The sequence below is a fragment of the Balaenoptera ricei genome, chromosome 10 (genome assembly GCF_028023285.1).
Source record: "Balaenoptera ricei isolate mBalRic1 chromosome 10, mBalRic1.hap2, whole genome shotgun sequence".
Lineage (NCBI taxonomy): Eukaryota > Metazoa > Chordata > Mammalia > Artiodactyla > Balaenopteridae > Balaenoptera > Balaenoptera ricei.
The window spans coordinates 81,670,532-81,687,958 of record NC_082648.1 but is presented as its reverse complement, the minus strand read 5'-3'; the positions used below and the strand labels follow the sequence as shown (position 1 = coordinate 81,687,958).

General features: G+C 45.5%; 1 protein-coding gene across 1 annotated transcript in view; it reads right to left on the bottom strand.

Annotated features, from left to right (window-relative positions):
• ELK3 (ETS transcription factor ELK3) overlaps positions 1-17,427 on the bottom strand; it is a 68,705-nt gene that overhangs the window by 3,955 nt on the left and 47,323 nt on the right. The window contains exons 3-4 of the mRNA XM_059936707.1: positions 14,219-15,001; positions 4,751-4,873 (exon numbers count right to left, since the gene is read on the bottom strand). Of these exons, the coding sequence (XP_059792690.1) occupies positions 4,751-4,873; positions 14,219-15,001 (906 nt within the window). The remainder of the gene's footprint in view (positions 1-4,750; positions 4,874-14,218; positions 15,002-17,427) is intronic.

The following is a 17,427-nucleotide window of genomic DNA, read 5'->3' as shown; positions in this document are numbered from 1 at the left end:
CAGTGGTTGTCATTTCATTTGATATCTAGAGCCTATAAAAGTTCGGTTATCCCCATTTTATGGATGAGAAAACAGATTTCAGTTAAGTTCTGATTGGCTAAAGGTCACAGCTTATAAGCAGTAAAGCCAAGTTTAAACTCTGATTGAAAGATACTGTGCTTTCTGTACCAAACTGCCCAACTTATTTTTGTCAGGGGTTGGGGGATGGTGCTCTTTAATTACTATGTCAGTTTCTTTAATGGTTATATTCAAGGTTTTTGTTTCTTTCCTGACACTTGGAATTTTAATGTTACATAGAATTTTATCCATTTCAGCTGGGTTATCAAATCTATTTGCATTTAGCTTATACTCTTTTTATTTAAGGCATGCTCCTAACCACTATTTCCCATTGATTAAGAGTGAACACTGGAAGAAGAGCAGATTTTGAATTTTCATTCTTTGAGTGAGTTTATTTACATCTTCTCTCAGTTTTTGTCCATCTTATTGGTGTTTTCAAAAGAATCAGTTTTGGTTTTGTTACTGATTTCTGTCCTGTGCTCTTTATTTCTATATACTCAGTTGTCATAGTTTCTCTTGGTTAGCCTGGCTTTTCTGACATATTTCATAGTCCTCTTTATTGCCCTCCCCCCAGTCATCCACACACAGTCCCTTTTCTCAAATTACAGCGTTCCCCAACTTTTGTCCTCAGCCTTCCTTTCTCCTATACTGGACTCAACAAACATTTCCTGATGTCAGTTAGATATCCCCACCAATGCCTCTTCCCCACTCACTCTTAAGTCAATAAGAGTGGTGGTAAGGAGCTCGACCCTAAACAAACATGAATCAGGGCTCTGCCACTTATTAACATGTGATCTTGGGTAAGTTGAGCGACATCTCTGGGCCTTAGTTAGTTATCTTTTCTTCTTCTCGTGAAATTGGTTATCTTTTCAAATAGAACTATTGGGACTATTAAATAAGCCATGAAAAAGTGTGCTTAGAACAATGTCTGGTATACAGCAGCCCTCAAAAAAATGGTAACTATTGTTATCAGTAGCATTCCCAGTCTTTTAATCACTTAGTAATCCTTGCCTCTTCCTAATTTTCACTACCTACTTACTCCTTACACTCAACTAAGTCATCCTCTCAATTTTACCTCTGGAATGTCTTCGAAATATATTCCTGTTTTCACTGTTCTTATCTAAAAGATGATTCTTCCCTCAGAATTTGGAATAGTATAAATTTCCTCATGTTTTCCTGCCCCTTACGCTTTCTGCTCTCTTCTGTCCTCTCTCCACACTGTGATATCAGCGCTATCTTTCTAAAATAGAGATGTTATGCTATTTCCAGCTTAAAAAGCCTTCCGTGGTTATCACTTAACAACTCCTTGGTATACTATTCAAATCCCACAGCTGCTTTTCTAGCCAGTCTCCTATCAATCACCCAGTTCCTTCCAGAACAGACTATGTACTTTCACATCCAAATGATACAGATCTATTCATTTAGAATATACTTTGCCAAAATCCTGTCCCTTCTTCCTAGCTTAGGTGACACTTCTGCCTTGGAGCCTCTATCCAGTCCCCAGCTGGAAAGAGCTACTCCTATTGGGTTCCTGTAGCACTGTGTTTACACATCTATTATTCACATATTGTATATCCCCACAGTCCCTGCCTCAGAGCATTGCAAATATTTGCTGGGTTAGATTTGTTGAATTAAAAATTACAGAAAACATTCTCAATTGAAAATTACCTTGTTTCAAGATATAGCTGTACCGACTAGGTGTATTCCAAATCTGATCAAAATCTGTTTCAAAAGTGGAACAGACATCCTAAAGACAAGCTTAAAATGCTAAACGGTCCAATTGTAACCCATCTCTATTTATAAATCAAGGTTGTATATTTAGATTTAGCACAATGTCTTTGGCATCTCTCTCTTCACTAAAACGTGTCTAGATTCCAAAGCATACCTCTTCTAGAAAGGCTAATAAAATATCTTCACTCTCCTTCCCTTAAAATTTTCAGTATCTGCTCTCACTTACTATAGTAATATCAGGGGACCTTCTGTGCCAAAACCCCTCAGCTCTGTCAACGGTGACCCTAAGGATTCTGATCTTTTCTAATCATCATAGCAGGAAATCTGCCAGCATCATTTAAAACTTACTATAGGCCGAGTCTAATTTGTTTCCTCCTCTAACACATTCACATAGCATATGTGATAGAGGCTTGCTATTTTTAAAGAAACTTATTTTCATTAGTTTAAAAAGGGGTACTGTTGATTGATAGTAATCTGAATTTTGAAACCCATCATTTGAAATGTCTAATTTTTAAAAATCAAATTATTCTTCTTACCATGTTATTTACCATTTTCAAAACTGCTAATTTCAGCTTTCACCAGCTCAATGCTCTTATCATAGGAAGAGTAATAATACTTTAAAAGGTACAAAATTGTTTTTCCTTAGTCTCATGGATCCCAATCCCAAAAAGAGGGCCCAAGGCCATGCGATCTGTCAGCCATCCAAACCTGGTTGCACCTTCCTTTTCAGGAACTGTGTTTTGCATGGTTCCAGGAGAGAGGACAGGTCCAGTTTGTGAAATCAAAATTCTGAGCAGGTAGCCTTTAAATGCAGCATTTCTTCTGCAGAATTCTAAATGGCAATTAGGAGCCACTGGTCCGCAGTGGTTCTCAAAGTGTGGTTCCTGGGGCAGCAGCAACACTAGGAGCTTGAACGAATGTTTTTATCAGGCCCCATCCTAGACCTTCTGAGTCAGAAACTCGAGGTGGGGGGGGCTCAGCAAACTGCATTTTAACACACCCTCCAGCTGATTCTGTTGCACGTTAACTTTGAGAACCACTGGTCTACAGTAGTGACTGAAGAGGAGGGATATGCCTATCTATCTCCCAATTCCCAGAGCTCCTGATACCCTACTAATGTGTAGAATCACTGTGGACACGAACCACTGTTCCTGTTGGGAGTAACAGGCTGGAAAAGGTTTAGTGTCTAAGGCAACAGATCTCAAAGAACTCCCAACCAATAGTTCTCCATGGCTTCCTTCGGAGGTCACCAAGCCCTGCACCAATCAGGTGGCAGAATTCCCAGTAAGGAGGGAAGTTAAGAGTCTGTTCATGATTCACAAGTATCTAGGGAAGCCTAGAGAGGCCCTGTGTCAGGTTCTAGGATTAGAGTAGTATTACAGTCCCTACCGCCATGGAGCTGACTGTACGTATGCACCATACAGCTAACTAACTCCTTTCTGCTCTACTCGGGAACACTCTGCTGCTCCCATCTGGAGACTTCCAGGAAATAAGGTCTGTTAGTTCCCCCACCAAAAGATTACTAATCTAAAACTTGCCTAATACTGCACTTGCTCACTGGTTTTTGCTCACCATTTCTAGTTTTTGTTTCCTTGCCTGAGTTAAAATGGCTAAGAATCACCACATTGGCTGTGCATGACCATATCCTCAATTTCTTGTGATGAGAAGAAGGGCCAGGAAGAGAAACCTGATTACTCCAGGGATATAGTCACATCATGACACCCTACCTCAACCCTATTAGGAAACCAGAGAAGCAAGATAGTAATCAAAACCTCTTTAGCTCCACCCTTCTCCCAATGAGACCCTAAATACCAGCATGTACAGCCCATGGCACAGAGGTAGATATTAAACTTGACAAGCAAAATGAACAACTCAGAAAAGCACTGGAGGCCTGATCTTTTTAACACTTAACTTTCTTAGACATCTCTTGATGAATTCTGAGGCATCCATTCCTTAGTCAGCCAGTGATACTTACTGAACATCATTCTGTGTACCAAGAAATGTGCTAGATGCCAGGCGCACACCACAGCAAACAAGATGGCCTCTTGAGGGCCCACAGTTTAGTGGGGAGATTGCCAGATGAATACAAAGTGGCAAGCGCTAGATGCAACGAGAGTAAAAGAACTACAACTAACTTGGGGTAAGCCATGTTGGGGGGGCGGGGGCAGACGTGGGGATGCAGGGTGAATGAGACAGACCAGGCTAGAATCAGGTCGAGAGGGGGTTTGTACTTTATCCAGTTTTGCTTCATTCCTGTCCCTAGGATCCCTTCTACACTACATTCACATAGTCAAACAGTAACATCTTGGTCAGTGAGTAATCTTTGAGTCTCCAAGAGGAAATACTGATTTCCACACGACAGCAAGTGATGCTACTGCAGGATTCTAGTGTGGGAATGACTAATGAATGTGCTTACCTAGTACAGGGAGTCTTACAAGGTAAAATAGTGGAGACTTAATTCGTTTTTAACCAAATGCCCTGGAAGCTTTTTTTTCTTTTTTTTTTTTATGGAACAAGAGCTTGATTCTGATTCATAGAATTATGCGGGTAAATTTTCTATCACAGTTTGGAGAAGCTGTTCACTATTTTTCAATTTATTTTGTGATGTCACTACGTTGACTAATAGATTAGTATTTTAAAGTCTTTTATGAGATTTTATAAAATACAATTAAAAAATTTTTTTTCCTTAGTAAGTTTCCAGTTTTCATAGTCAGTGAAAATACCCAAAACACTTCAAGAACTAACTGTTCTATTTATGGGTATCTGACATGAGAACTCCACCTCAGTGAAAATATGTGCCTCTGAAGACAGCCTTTTGCAGCCACGTGAACATGAATTCCTTTTGGAAACTTAAACAGTGAGTTCTGCCCTACATTTAGTGAAAATATTACCTTGCAGGATTTACTGGGGAAACACATCCCTTAGAAATTCCACATTTAAAAGTTCGTTTCCAAATGCTCACCTGGAACAGCGTGTTTGGCCCTTGCAGCCGGGCGGGGCTCAGTGGAGCAACTGGACTAAGGCTGCTCCAGAAGTGTATGCTGGATAGCAGTGGACTCGGGGTCAGAAGCAATCCATTTGGTGTCTGGGAAAGAAGCACATACACAGTTTTTGATACAGGTATCACCTGACTCCACCTGTGGTCAGTAGTGTGGCCAGGGGCATTAGCCACAAACCAAGAAACAAGCTTCACCATTTTAGGAAAATCTGACAACTTTGTTATTTCTTCAGGGCTGTGCAGCTTAATTTCCTTCCATGCTAATTGTATGAGCAATTTTATAAAGGAAGAAAGTATGGAAACATTACCTTCCTTAAGCATTCTAGTAGAAAACTCAAGTTCCTAGCAACTTTTGTCCAGGTGCTCTTCAATTTGCTCCTCCTCACGCATTAAACAAGATTTATTGTACAAGTAAATGGGATCCCATGAAAGGGCTTTATTTTTTCTTATCTATATTTTCTTATTTTTCTACAGTGGACATCCATTCCTTTGGCTACACACATACACACACATTTTTTAAAGGGCCTCCCAAGCTTCACTTTCCCTATCAATCAACAGCCCTTTAATACTTCAGGATCTGCTGCTAAAATACCCTGTAGCAGCTTCATCAAAAGCTCTGAACTGGGTTTTCCAGATTTCACTCCGGATATGGGGTTCATGAGACTTCATCTCCCTGGCAAATGGTTTGGAGGGGGAAAATAAATCCTTTCTTGTCAGATTGGGTATAAAGCCAGAACTCTGGGTTTCCTGGGAGAGTGCCAAGGATTGCATTTGCTTGCATACACGCAGCAGGAGTCCTGGCCTGCAAGCCAGCCAGAGTGCAGAAGAAACAACACTTACGGCCCCAGCTGGTAAGTCTGCATGGCTTTTATTCTCAGCGGAGCCAAACTCCCTGGCCAGGGTGGTTTTGTACCTTTGCTGACTAGAAGGAACCCCTCAGCGGTTTTGTGATGTCAATAAGGTGCTCTGTGTAAGAAGAACGACAGCAAGGGCGCCAGCATTTCAGATTGCATCGTGCTAGATGCTAAAGTGTTATTTTTTCCTAGAATTGGCCTTAGCAGCTTCGTTGATTATCCAGAACATTTAGCTTAAACCTAAGTTGAAAGGTCTGCTCTGTTCAGTGGAAAGGAGACAAACATCCAAAGGTTCTCAAACAAGCTGCTGAAAAGGCTCAAATTATTTGAGTCTTTGGTTCTACAGCATTTCCTACATATTGAATGACCTATGAGGTTACTAGGATAAATACTTGTTTTGGATAAGTTTCCCATTTGTTCTAATTCAAGGCAATTTCACAAACTTGCCAGGCCATCTGGCCTAACGGTTCAGGCTTAGCAGTTCCACATGGGCTCTGCCAGGGTTCCCATCTCAGAACCACTACTTACTAGCTAGGTAACCTTTCTATGCCTCAGTTTCCTAATCTGCAAGACAGGGAGAAAAATGCCTACGTTTTTTACATTACAGGATTGTTAGGAAGAATAAATGATCTGTGTAAAGCTCTTAATATGTGCCTGGAGCAAATGCTCAATAAGTGTTCAGGACTGTTATCATTAGTAATTAATTAAAAGTGTACTTGACGAACTGTATTTCACCTCTTCATGGGAGAAATCCTCAACTGTATATGGAAAAGTACTTAATGTTCTGAAACAGACAAACCAACCTAGTCAGCTGGTGCTTTAAGGTTCTTCTCAGTCATGTTAGGGACAAGTCCACAGCTCAGGTGATCTGAGAACTAGTATTTGCATGTTACTCTGAAGCCAGGTCCCAACCACAGTATGCCACATTAACATTTACTAACCAATGTGTTCAGGGCCTCCTAGTTTACCTACCGATGAAAGTCTCACAGCTCTAAAGAGACAGTGAATCTGCTAAACTACAAAACATAGCTAGCTACCTTTCTCTCATCCATGGCCATAAATATATATCCATTTCTTTTTAATCCTCTGAGCAACATATGAGGTGTAGAATATATTTTCATAGTCTAAAATTCATCCCATGTCTGAATTTGAGATGTTTTGCATATTTGTTTCTAAGGGATACAGGATATACTCAGAATACAGTAGCCTTCTGTTTCTCATGTTAAATACATTTGAAATGTCTTCTATAATACATGCAAATAAATACTGTAAAATGACTTCATTCACTCCTCCCTCTCCCTCCCATCCCTGTTCTGCCTGAAGATCCTGTGGCTGTAGAGAAAAAAACTGGTTGGTTGCTCTTTTAGGGAAAATTCCTATAAAGCCTGGCCTGGCTTATCTCTGGTATCATGTGAGCTTTCACAGCCTCTCTCCACAAGCACCTTGAGTCATGGAGGGTAAGCTGAGCCCGAGGTAGAGGCTAAAGAAAGAAGCCACCAGCAAAACGCATGCTTCCTCTTCCTTCACTGAAGAATGTCTTAGCAAATGAGCTCTTCTGAATGGCAGACAGGGACTTACTGATCCTGGCACCTGCCAGGGAAGGGGATGCCCTAGGGCCCAAAGGCAGTGGGTGTTCATTTTCAAGGGGAAAGACCCTCCTCTCAGGACCTCATTTCATCCTCCCCACTCAGTTCTTCTTACACTTAATACTGAGTCTTCTAGAAGGCCCTCATATTTGAGCTAAACCTGGTGAGCGAACAGTGTCCAGACACACCCCTCCTGAGTGCCCTCCTCCTGGATCATGCCCTCTGACCATCAAAATGCCCTCCACCTCCTCAAAGGAGATTCCTGATTTCCCCTCAACCAGACGGCACAAACTCACCACCTTCTTGCCAAATCCAGTGTTTATGACGCATCCATTTCTATCAACAGGAGCACCGTTTATCTACCCACTCGACAAATACTGACCAAGTACATAGTATGTATCAGGCGCCAGAGAAACAATGGTAAAACAAGACACTATCCCTGTACTCAGAGCCCAGTCTACGACCCTGCATCCAGTCACTGAGATGCAAAATGCCTTCCCCTCACCCCCTGCCACACCCTCTGGGCATGGCCTGTGGACCCTTTCTGGAACTGACTCTCCTATTTACCCCCTCATTTCCAGTCTTGCTGCATCCAAGCCCCTATCAACTTAGATGGCATTCAGCAACTGCCACCTAAAGCAGCCCAGCTGCCTCTGGTCTCTCCCTTCCAATCTGTTGTGAGCACCGCCACTGAATCAATCCCCTTAAGACACTGTGTTTAGTTTCAGGGGAAAAAAGAGTACAACCTCCCTGGCCGCAATTCTAGGTTCCCCCATAGCCTAGTTTCATGTGAAAGCCGCCCCCCCACATCCCCCACCCCACCCCGAGCTTTGGTTGAAGTGTCCTGAGCACCACACAATTCCAACCTACTAGTTCTTCAGCACTCATTCCAGAACTATCCTGACCACTCAGCCCATGGTCCCCTGGGCTAGAGCCATTCCACAAGTGATCTCATCTGCTTCTACAGTTATTAACCATCCCTTAACCACCCCAAACTCTCTCCTTAGCTCCAACTGCAGCTGGGTGTTCCTCCTGAATGTCCTTCAGGCTCCTCAAACTCAACACAGCCCTAACTGGACCTGTAACCTTTCCCCATGAGTTTCTTTCCTTCCGTCAAACTCATACTCAACTTCTGGCTCTCCCCTAGCACCTCCACACCCATCACCAAGTCCTGTTGGTGGCAGGCCCTATGTCTCTCAGATCCATCGCCTTTCGCCTCATGCCACTGTCACAGCCTTAGGTCCTCATTGCCTTTCACCTGGAATTTTACAGTCATATCCTAACTGCTTCCAGCCTCTCCCCTCCCTAATCCACGTCATCAGGATGGTTTCTAAGACACAATTCTCACTATGTCACTCAGGCTCCATCTTCCACCACTTCCTTTACCTTTGGAATGTATCCTCCCCTCTTACTGAACTACTGTTCTGCCCTAATGCACAAGGCTATTGCACATCTTTATGCTTTGGCTCAAGGTGTTCCTCTGCCTGCAATGCCCTCTTCACCCCATGTGCCAGATAAACTGCTGCTGATCCTTTAACACCCTGCCCAAGTGTGATCTCCCCTTCCACGAACACCTTTCCAACACCCTTCCCCATCCCCAAGAAAGTTAATACCTTCTCCCTTAGTATTCCTTTTATACCTAAGAATTCCATTTGTACTGTGTCCGGGATACTATACTAACCAACTTAAGGTAAGTTACGAGTTCCCTCCCAACTAACAGGGCCTAGCTAATTCACGTTTGCACCCCCAGCTCCAAGCAAAGCCCGTGACACATGATAGGTGCTCAATCTGGGTTTGTTGAATTGAACTACATGTTCTTTCCCCCTTCTGTTCCTAAGGTACTTCTCTGCACTGTGTATTTGGCTCTTGCCGTGTGCCATCTTGTGCGTGTGTATGCCTTGTCATGGCTAGGTCCTAAGGTCATAAAAACAGGCACTTGTACTTTTGGTGTCCTTCCTGTGATTTGCAAATAATGCTAAATAATTACTTGTTGATAGATTCTAACAGGAATTTTTGTTTCCCTTGACTTATACCTTCAGCAGCTATTAATTTCCCATCAAAACAAGTCTAAATTCCTCAGTGAGTACCCAGGGCCCTCTATAATTTCACGTTATATATTGCCCTTATTCTTTACCTACTGGACAGCAAGCTTGTAAGCTCATGAGAACAGGAACTGTGTATGTCTTGCTCACCTCTATCTCCAGGTGCCTAGCCGATGGTTGGGCAGGTTGTAGCAACAAACATCTCTAATCTTAATCTCCCATGGATGCCAACAGAATCCATGACAGTGCCATTTTGTGGTTAAAAAAATCCTCAAAAGGTGACAGTGAACCTCTGGAAACTCCTACAGTTGTCTGAATTCAAATAAAAACATGGTTTTAAGAACTTCCAAAAAGAAGTAGAGTCACACAGGAGTTTGTATAGCACTGAATGTGCTGATCTGAAGGAAAAGAGGACAAAGAGGAGAATTCCCTATTGGTCCAGGGTAGCTATGGTAAGAGTTAGGGGGGAAAATAGAATAAGGGTAGAACTGGGGAGAAGTCGGGAGATCCACAAAGGATCTACAGAAAAGACGGGCCCCAGGGTGGAAAGAGGGAGGGCGACGATCACACTTTGTTCATCTTAGGCAATCCAGAGCTGGGAGAAGCAAGAACCTTCAGCTGGAGTGTCAAGTCACCCAAAAGTCTACCAATGACATCCTCCACTGAACAGAGCTCCTAAAAGGACATCCTTCTTCTCTAGGGCCAGTACGGAGAAAGCTGCAGGCTGAGCTAGGGCAGTGTCATGGAGTGGGATGAAGGGGAAAAAAACCAAACTTATTTCCTTTTGTGATCATGGCAAAAGAGACAGTAAGATGGAAGCGACTCCAGAGCTGAGCCAGGATGCAGTCTACCCAGTGGTTCTGCACCACACGCATCCAGTTTACTCCCCATTCCCACCTCGTGATCTGGGCTCAAGGTTGTCACATCCATCAGTAAATGCAGGAAGGAGGTTTTAGCATTTCAGTCCTCAGCAAGCTGTCTCTACTCAGTTAGCGTTAACCCAAAGCCGCTGCTAATAAAACAGCCCGGGGCATGCATGCTCAGACTCTGATGTGAGTTCACACCCTGGTGCCCGCACATATCTGAGTTCAACATCTTAGACATCACGTGTTAGATGAGCAGAGGTCTTGGCATAAATGGGGGGACGTGCAATGAGCCAACCTCCGATTCTGAACTAACTTTACACTGGTAAGACAGGAGGAGGGAGAGACTAAACAGAAGAGGCAAATGGAAGGAAGAGGGACAGGTGACACCCAGATGCAGAAGATACAGAGAATCAGAAGTTCCAGCTGGCACCATTTGGGCTTCCATGGTGCCTGGCTGGAAACCAGGAGGGTTTCACATCCTGGCACCTCCCCCCACCCCCATCTCAATTTCTGTAGCTCATGCCATCAGAGATAACATTCTTGTTTTTCTAGCAACAGTCCAATATGACCTGGGTGGCCAAGCTCCAACTGCCTCACTCCTTGGCACCAGCTGGCTTTTGTATTCTCATTTTTCAGTTCCTCACAGTTCACGCTGGGGGTGCCTCGTGGTGATCATCATGTCTGTCTACATTTGTAATCGTTTCTCAAAGACTCCTAAGAGTAATGCATTCTTGATGGGAGTGGTGGTTACGATGTTGGGGGAGTGGCAGAATGCCGATGCTTTTTCATGCCCATCATGTTGTAGCTTGAAATTTCAAATCTGAATTTGGGCCTACACGAGGTATGTGGTTTAATAAGGTCCTTGGAGGGCATTGTAACCACATGACCCTAAGCAGGCCGAGACATGCTTAATCCTACCCTTCTTCCTGCCATGCTTCTAGCTGAAACTAACTGGGAATTATTCTTGGAATAAATGAATCAATAATGAATCAATAAAATATAAAATATAAAATATAAATCATTCTTGGAATAAATACAAGTTCTTGGGAACTTCATTTGCAGGGTATCAAATTATTACAGCACACTTTTGTCTCTTTTAAAGCTAGCCACGAAGAAAGTTGATAGGCGGTCCCCACAGGTAACCAAATGTTTCTGCGTACACACTGCACACCCCACAGAAAGTGGAGTTTCTGCGACAGAAAGTGCTAAGGGAGGAGAGAAGCCAGTGAGCCGCAGGAGTGAGGCACCACTGCTGCCTGTGAGAGAAACGCCCCACGCTCCCTTGGGTGGAGAGGAGCCCCCCAGAGTTGACCTGGGGGCGAACAGGAGTCTTTCGCTCCCGTCCCTGGGGCGATTTCACACCCCTGCGTGTGAGGCCCAGTGGACTTCAGGAGAACTGCTGAGGGAGCTGGTGCTGTTTCTGACTGTGCACTCGAGGGAGAACCAGGGGCTGGTGGGTTAGTTTCTGGGGCGCCCGGAACAGCTCCTGTTCTCTGAGAATCCAAATCCTACACTGACTCGAGGCCTCCCCGAAATCCTAAAAGACTCAAGGCTGGTCAAGTCAAGATAAAGCCACTTGACTCTCCTGTCTGCTCTCAGAGAACCCACCTGGGGGAACACCCCACCCCCGAGTCCTGCCCTTCCTCTGCTCTCTCTGGTTTCTCCCTCCCTGTCAGCCACAGGCGCTGCAGGTGCAGAGCTGAGCCCGCTAGAAGGTGAGGGGATCTCAAGCCCTGAGAGTCCGCCATCTCCCAAGGGCAGCCGTTGACTCCTTTAGCTCTGAATGGCTTCAGACACTACCTAGCCCCCAAGGCCACCCCCTCACACGTGACCCAAAGCCCCTCCCTTGGCCCAGGCCGCCCCGCCCCTCTCCTGTCCTAGTCCAGACCCTGCCCTGTGCCTCTCTCCCCTCGGGAAGCGCCCTCGCATGTCTTGGACCTTGTGGCGCTCGCTCACAGGTCGAGGCCCCGCCCTCACAGCTTGGGAGTGGGAGGACCAGCCCGCGCATCTCCCTAAGGCACAGGCTTTCCCGTGCTGCCCCCTGCCTGCTGGTAGGCCGTTCTAGTAGATGCGGTCCCCCAGTCCTGAGCTTTGCATCCATTCCTCCACACCCACCCTCTGTCCCTAACTCGTGTCACTGGCCCCCCTCCCCTCGGCCCAGCCACACATCCTCAGTCCCGCTGCCCGGAGCCTCCCTAAATTCACTATGTCCAGGCCCAAAACCACAGGGCTAGCCCGAGCCGCTTTCCTCCGACACGACTGCAGGGCTGGCACGTGTTCAGAGACGGTGATACACAGAGAAAGCAGAGGCTGAAATCAGAGTTGGCCTGGGCCTGGCTCTAGGCCTCTCTACACCTCACAGCTGGAAACACAGAGGAGGCCGGGGAGGAGAGCCTCAGATTGCCCCCCTGGCCTGCTTCTCTAGTTACTTCTCTGAGCGACATCGGAAGCGCTGTGCCTGAGCCATTTACTCAGCGGTCCTTAGTCACTGGACAGTTTTGCTTGGTTAGGAAATGCCCCACTTAAGAGCACACACGCTCATTCTGCCTGTAACGGAGCCCTTAGCCCTCCCCTCCGTGGCAGCCTGCCGTCACCACCAGCTCACAAGCCGAGCCGACACGAAATCCCTGGGCCACAATCATCTGGGAGAAGCCATGGAGAGGAAAATGCCCAAGAGCTGCTTTCAGCTGCCCGCAAACTCCACGGACATCTCATGATCAGGTACAAGTGGGCATTTTCCCAGTGCACATGCCGAGAGCATTTTACTTAAAGAGCATGGCTTCTGGAGCGGACTAACTGGGTTCAAGTTCACCTCTGTGGCCTATTAGCTGTGTGACCTTGGATGAGTTACCTTACCTCCGTGCCTCATTTACCTCTGTTGGAAAAATGGGATAATAATAGTATCTCCTTCACGGGCCTGTGATGAAAAATAACTGAGACGGTGCATAGACGGTGTTTCGAACAGTACCTGGCACACATGAGCAGCTCAGTTATGCTGCCACTAGTGATGGTGACAGCAAGGACACCTGCAGCGATGGGTACAGAGGCAGGGGACAGAGAGCTCCTACCCACCTCAAGCATGACCCCACCCTGGTGCCACAAAGTCACATGATACTAAAACCTGCCGGTTGTAGCCAGCTCTCTTCCCACGGCCATTATCCCCTTTAATCCTCACAACAATCCATTGCACAGATGTGGAAACTGGCTCAGAGAGCAAGTACCCGCAGTCACATTTCTACCCAGCAGTGCAGCCAGGGACTGAATCCAGGTCTGTGACCCCAAAGCAAATGCACTTAACCTCTGCCACTGAAACGCATCCAGTTTTCCAGAGGAAGCAGAAGTAGGTTTACCAGCACCTGCTCTGCCTTTGCCCTGCAGCTGCCAGCTGGACACGAGTGAGCATCTGAATACTGTATTTAGAGGAAAAGGCCGCCTTCATGTTGGAGTTAACAGCACCGAAGACTTTTCTTGCTCTACGAGTTTGCTTTCCTCTCCCCTATGCTGTGGACCTGGGCTTTCTCAGACTAGCACTGTTTTTTACTGAAGCATCTCTTTCTCACCGTTTGATGTGGCCCCTGCATTTCTTATTAGAGACTACAGGACAACCCAGCTCCCCACTGACGATTGCAATGGCCGTACTGGTTAGCATCTATTTTCTTATTAACAGAAAACAAATGGCTACTTATCAAGGGCCCCCCAGAGAAGATTGTGCCATAAAATTTTCATAAAGCCCAAGTGCCTTCTGAAACGTCACCGGCCTGCTCAGCTTTCCCTAGGAAATCACTGTTTGGATCTGCTTTGACGGCCAGTGTGCGTATTCCATCTTACGATGGCTTTAGGCCCCTAAAAGCTAGAAACCAATCAAGCATCCCACTGTGGTCAATACCCTAAGCCTTTCCTCTTGTGTATGCTCCCACCTGGGCATGGAAAAGTAATTTCCCTGCACAATGACACAGTGACTTTGCCACAGGGACCCTCGGATTACCCTTTGAAGGGCAGAAGGAAGTTGCTTCGGTTGCTCTTTCCTCCCTTCCGCTAAGCCACTGAGTCTGGGTGCAGCCAGGACGACCGGGACGGCTCTTACCTGGGCGGTGAAGAAGGCTGGGGTGAGGGATCCCGAGGGAAGGGCCGGGCTGTTGAGGGCGATGGAGCCGATATCGGTGCCGGAGAGCACCAGCGGGGGCGCGGAGATTTCCAAGCCTTTGGGTTTTTTGGCCTTTGGGGGAAGAGATGGAGACCTGGTCTTGGAGCCCGATGATAGGTTCAAGGGCTCTAGGGAATCCGAGTCATGGCAGGCGGCCTCCAGGAAGAGGCTTCTGTGTTCGGAGGGGAGGGGCGAGTTAGGGGACAGGGACGGGGACCGAGACGAGGAGGGCGAGGCGGACGAGATGCTAGCGGCGGCGTTTGGCAACATTAAAGAGGAGATCTTGGCGGAGACGGACGAGGCCAGGAAGGCCTCCGACGTGGAGGGCAGGGACACCACGGGCCTGCTGATGTGCTTGTCGGTTTTGTTGGTCACAAACCTGATGACAGTCCTGACTTCTTCCACGGGAGGGCTGTCTTCCGGCTGCTCCTCCAGCTTCTCCGTCTTGATGGCCTTGAGGGACTCGGGTGGGTTCTGCAGGGAGTTGATGGTGAAGGACGAGTACAGGCCCGAGTGGATGTACTCGTTGCGGCTGGCGCTCTTGAGGGCGGACAGGCCGTGTCTGTGGGCCTCGCGGCTCTCGGGGGGTGCCTTGCACTCGCTGTCCTGCAGCAAAAGGCTCTCCCGGCTGATCTCCACCGCGTGAGGGTCCATTTTCAGTATCTCCGGGAAAGAGACGAATTTATACACAAACTTCTGCCCGATCACCTTCTTGATGATGTTCTGTGAACACAAAAGCAGACGTGGAAAAGATGAGTGCATCAGAGAAACTGGTAAGAGGCTCATTCTTGTGGGGGAACCTTGCTGGCAGAAGCACCGAAACAGTCCTGACGGCACATCTCAGCTAAGGTGTAACGGAAAGAGGACTAAAGCTGAGGGCAGAAGAATTTTGATTTGCATTCCAGTTCTGCTAATTACAAATGGTGTGATCTTCGGCAAGCTGATGGTCATTTTTAGTTTCCTCATCTGTGAAGTGAGGATTATTATACCTAAGAATATAGTAACAGTTGCCAATTATTAAGCACTTACTATGTCGCTGGTATTGTTTATGCATTAGCTCATATAATCTGTACGGCGATCCTAAAAGAAAGGGATGATTCAACTCCCGTTTTAAACCTTAGGAAAATAAGCTTAGAGCATTTAAATAACCCACAGAGCCACATGGTAGGTAAGTCGCAGAGGCAGCCTTACCTTTACCATAACACAGTATTGTCTTACCTACCTCTGGGACTTGTGAGAATTCAATGAAATAATCATGGGAAAGCATTCTGTAAGCTGGAAAGCATTATAGAAATGTAAGTTATTATCACCAAAACACCACAGTGTTTTCTTAAATCATGTAGCCATTGTTTTCCTTTTTAATTTTCTGCCAAGAAAGCTGCTGGAGGAAAAAACAAAGCGTCTACTTGGATGTTCACGACATTCATACAGTATTTTAAGTTGCTGGTATCTACTTCTGGCTCTTCAGTTTATGGCTCCCATCCTCAAACATTAGGATGGAAATGAAAACCAATAATCATTGCAAAAGTTTCCACCCCCCCCCTTTGGGAGAACGGACTTCATTTTAAAGGCTGTACTGTTCTTGAGATTTATTAAATCCGAACATTAGCAAAGTCTATCAAATGCTTGCCGGGTCCGAGGTACTCAAGGCAGACAAAGATGGTCTCCCTCAAGCACAGAGAGGTAGCGGCACCATCCTATGGGAAGAGGACTAACTTACAAACGGTTCCACTTAAAACCTGGGTATGAATGAGGGTAAAAAAAAAAAAAAAAAAAAAAAAAAATCATTTGGGGGAGAAGAGCTTGAAAAATAGCTCCTGTTGAGCATCTACTCTGTCCTGGGTGTTATGCACAAGTGATCCCATTTGATCTCACATGAACCCAATTGTAGGCTGGAGGGTATCATCCTTATGACATAAGCTCAGAGATGGGAAGTGATGTGCCCAAGAGCCACAAGATCTACTAATTCTAAAGCCTAAGGTTTTTCCCATTTCCACACAAAGTTGGAGGGAGAGAATCAAAGAGCCCCCTTAGTAGAGATGACATTTTAAAATTAGTTCATCTCAAATTTTTAAAAACTGAGATACAATTGACATATAACATTAGTTTCAGGTGTACAGCATAATGATTGACATGTGTATACTGCAAAATGACCACCACAATAAGTCTGGTTCACATCCATCAACACACACACAAATTTTTTTTTCCCTTGTGATGAGAACTTTCAAGATCTACCCTCTTAGCAACTTTCAAATATATGAGAGGAAATTTAATTAAATTTTGATGTTCATCTTGTGATCAGTTTGGTGTATAAATATATTATGCTTTTGCCTTCCCTCTTGTTACATTACAGCCTGCTAACTTGCCTTTGTCCTCCTTAAATGCACCCTCAAATCCCAGAAGTGAATTTATCTAGCAGTCAGGAGGGATGGGCATAATTACCAAGCCACTGAGATTTTCAAGGAAGAATTCTTCAGGGCAGGCATCTAAGGGAGGGACACACAAGGTCCCCAGGCAGCACCAGAAAACCCAATAACGCAAATCCTGGCGAAACTATGCTCAGCACCAGCACACAGGAGGTTCAAACCTGAGTACGTGAGATTGAAAGCTGAACAGTTCCAGTGTATGGCACCCTGGCCTGCAATTTAACCCACCAAATCCCATTTACTCCATCTGACCTCATTTTCACACTCGACACTAGCAAAACTGAAAACCACTTAGAGAAACTTCAGAGAGATCTAGTAAACTTAAGAATTCCACCTGGGCCTAATTGGCATCATCTCTGCACGTGACACACCAAGCCTGGGTAGACAACGCGCCTGGGAGAAATCAGCTCCCAAAAGGAAAGGGTTAAATAAGGGTGTTATTGGTGCCACCTGACCCATAAAAAGAACGCATGCTTGCCTGGTGTGTTCCTCTGCTAAAATTCTAAGGTATTTTTGTTTCCCACTCATAATATTCTTCTCCCTGGAGGAAAACTTCATTTTATTCTCGGCCAGTGTGAATACTCATCTAAACTGAGTGCATCATTAAAGCCTAAATAATTACACAGAAGAAAAGAGAAACTGTATGGGCTGAATCCTTTCTTCTGCCAGGTCTTGGAAATTATTATTATTTTTTTTTAACAGAACCAACCTTTAATTTTATTA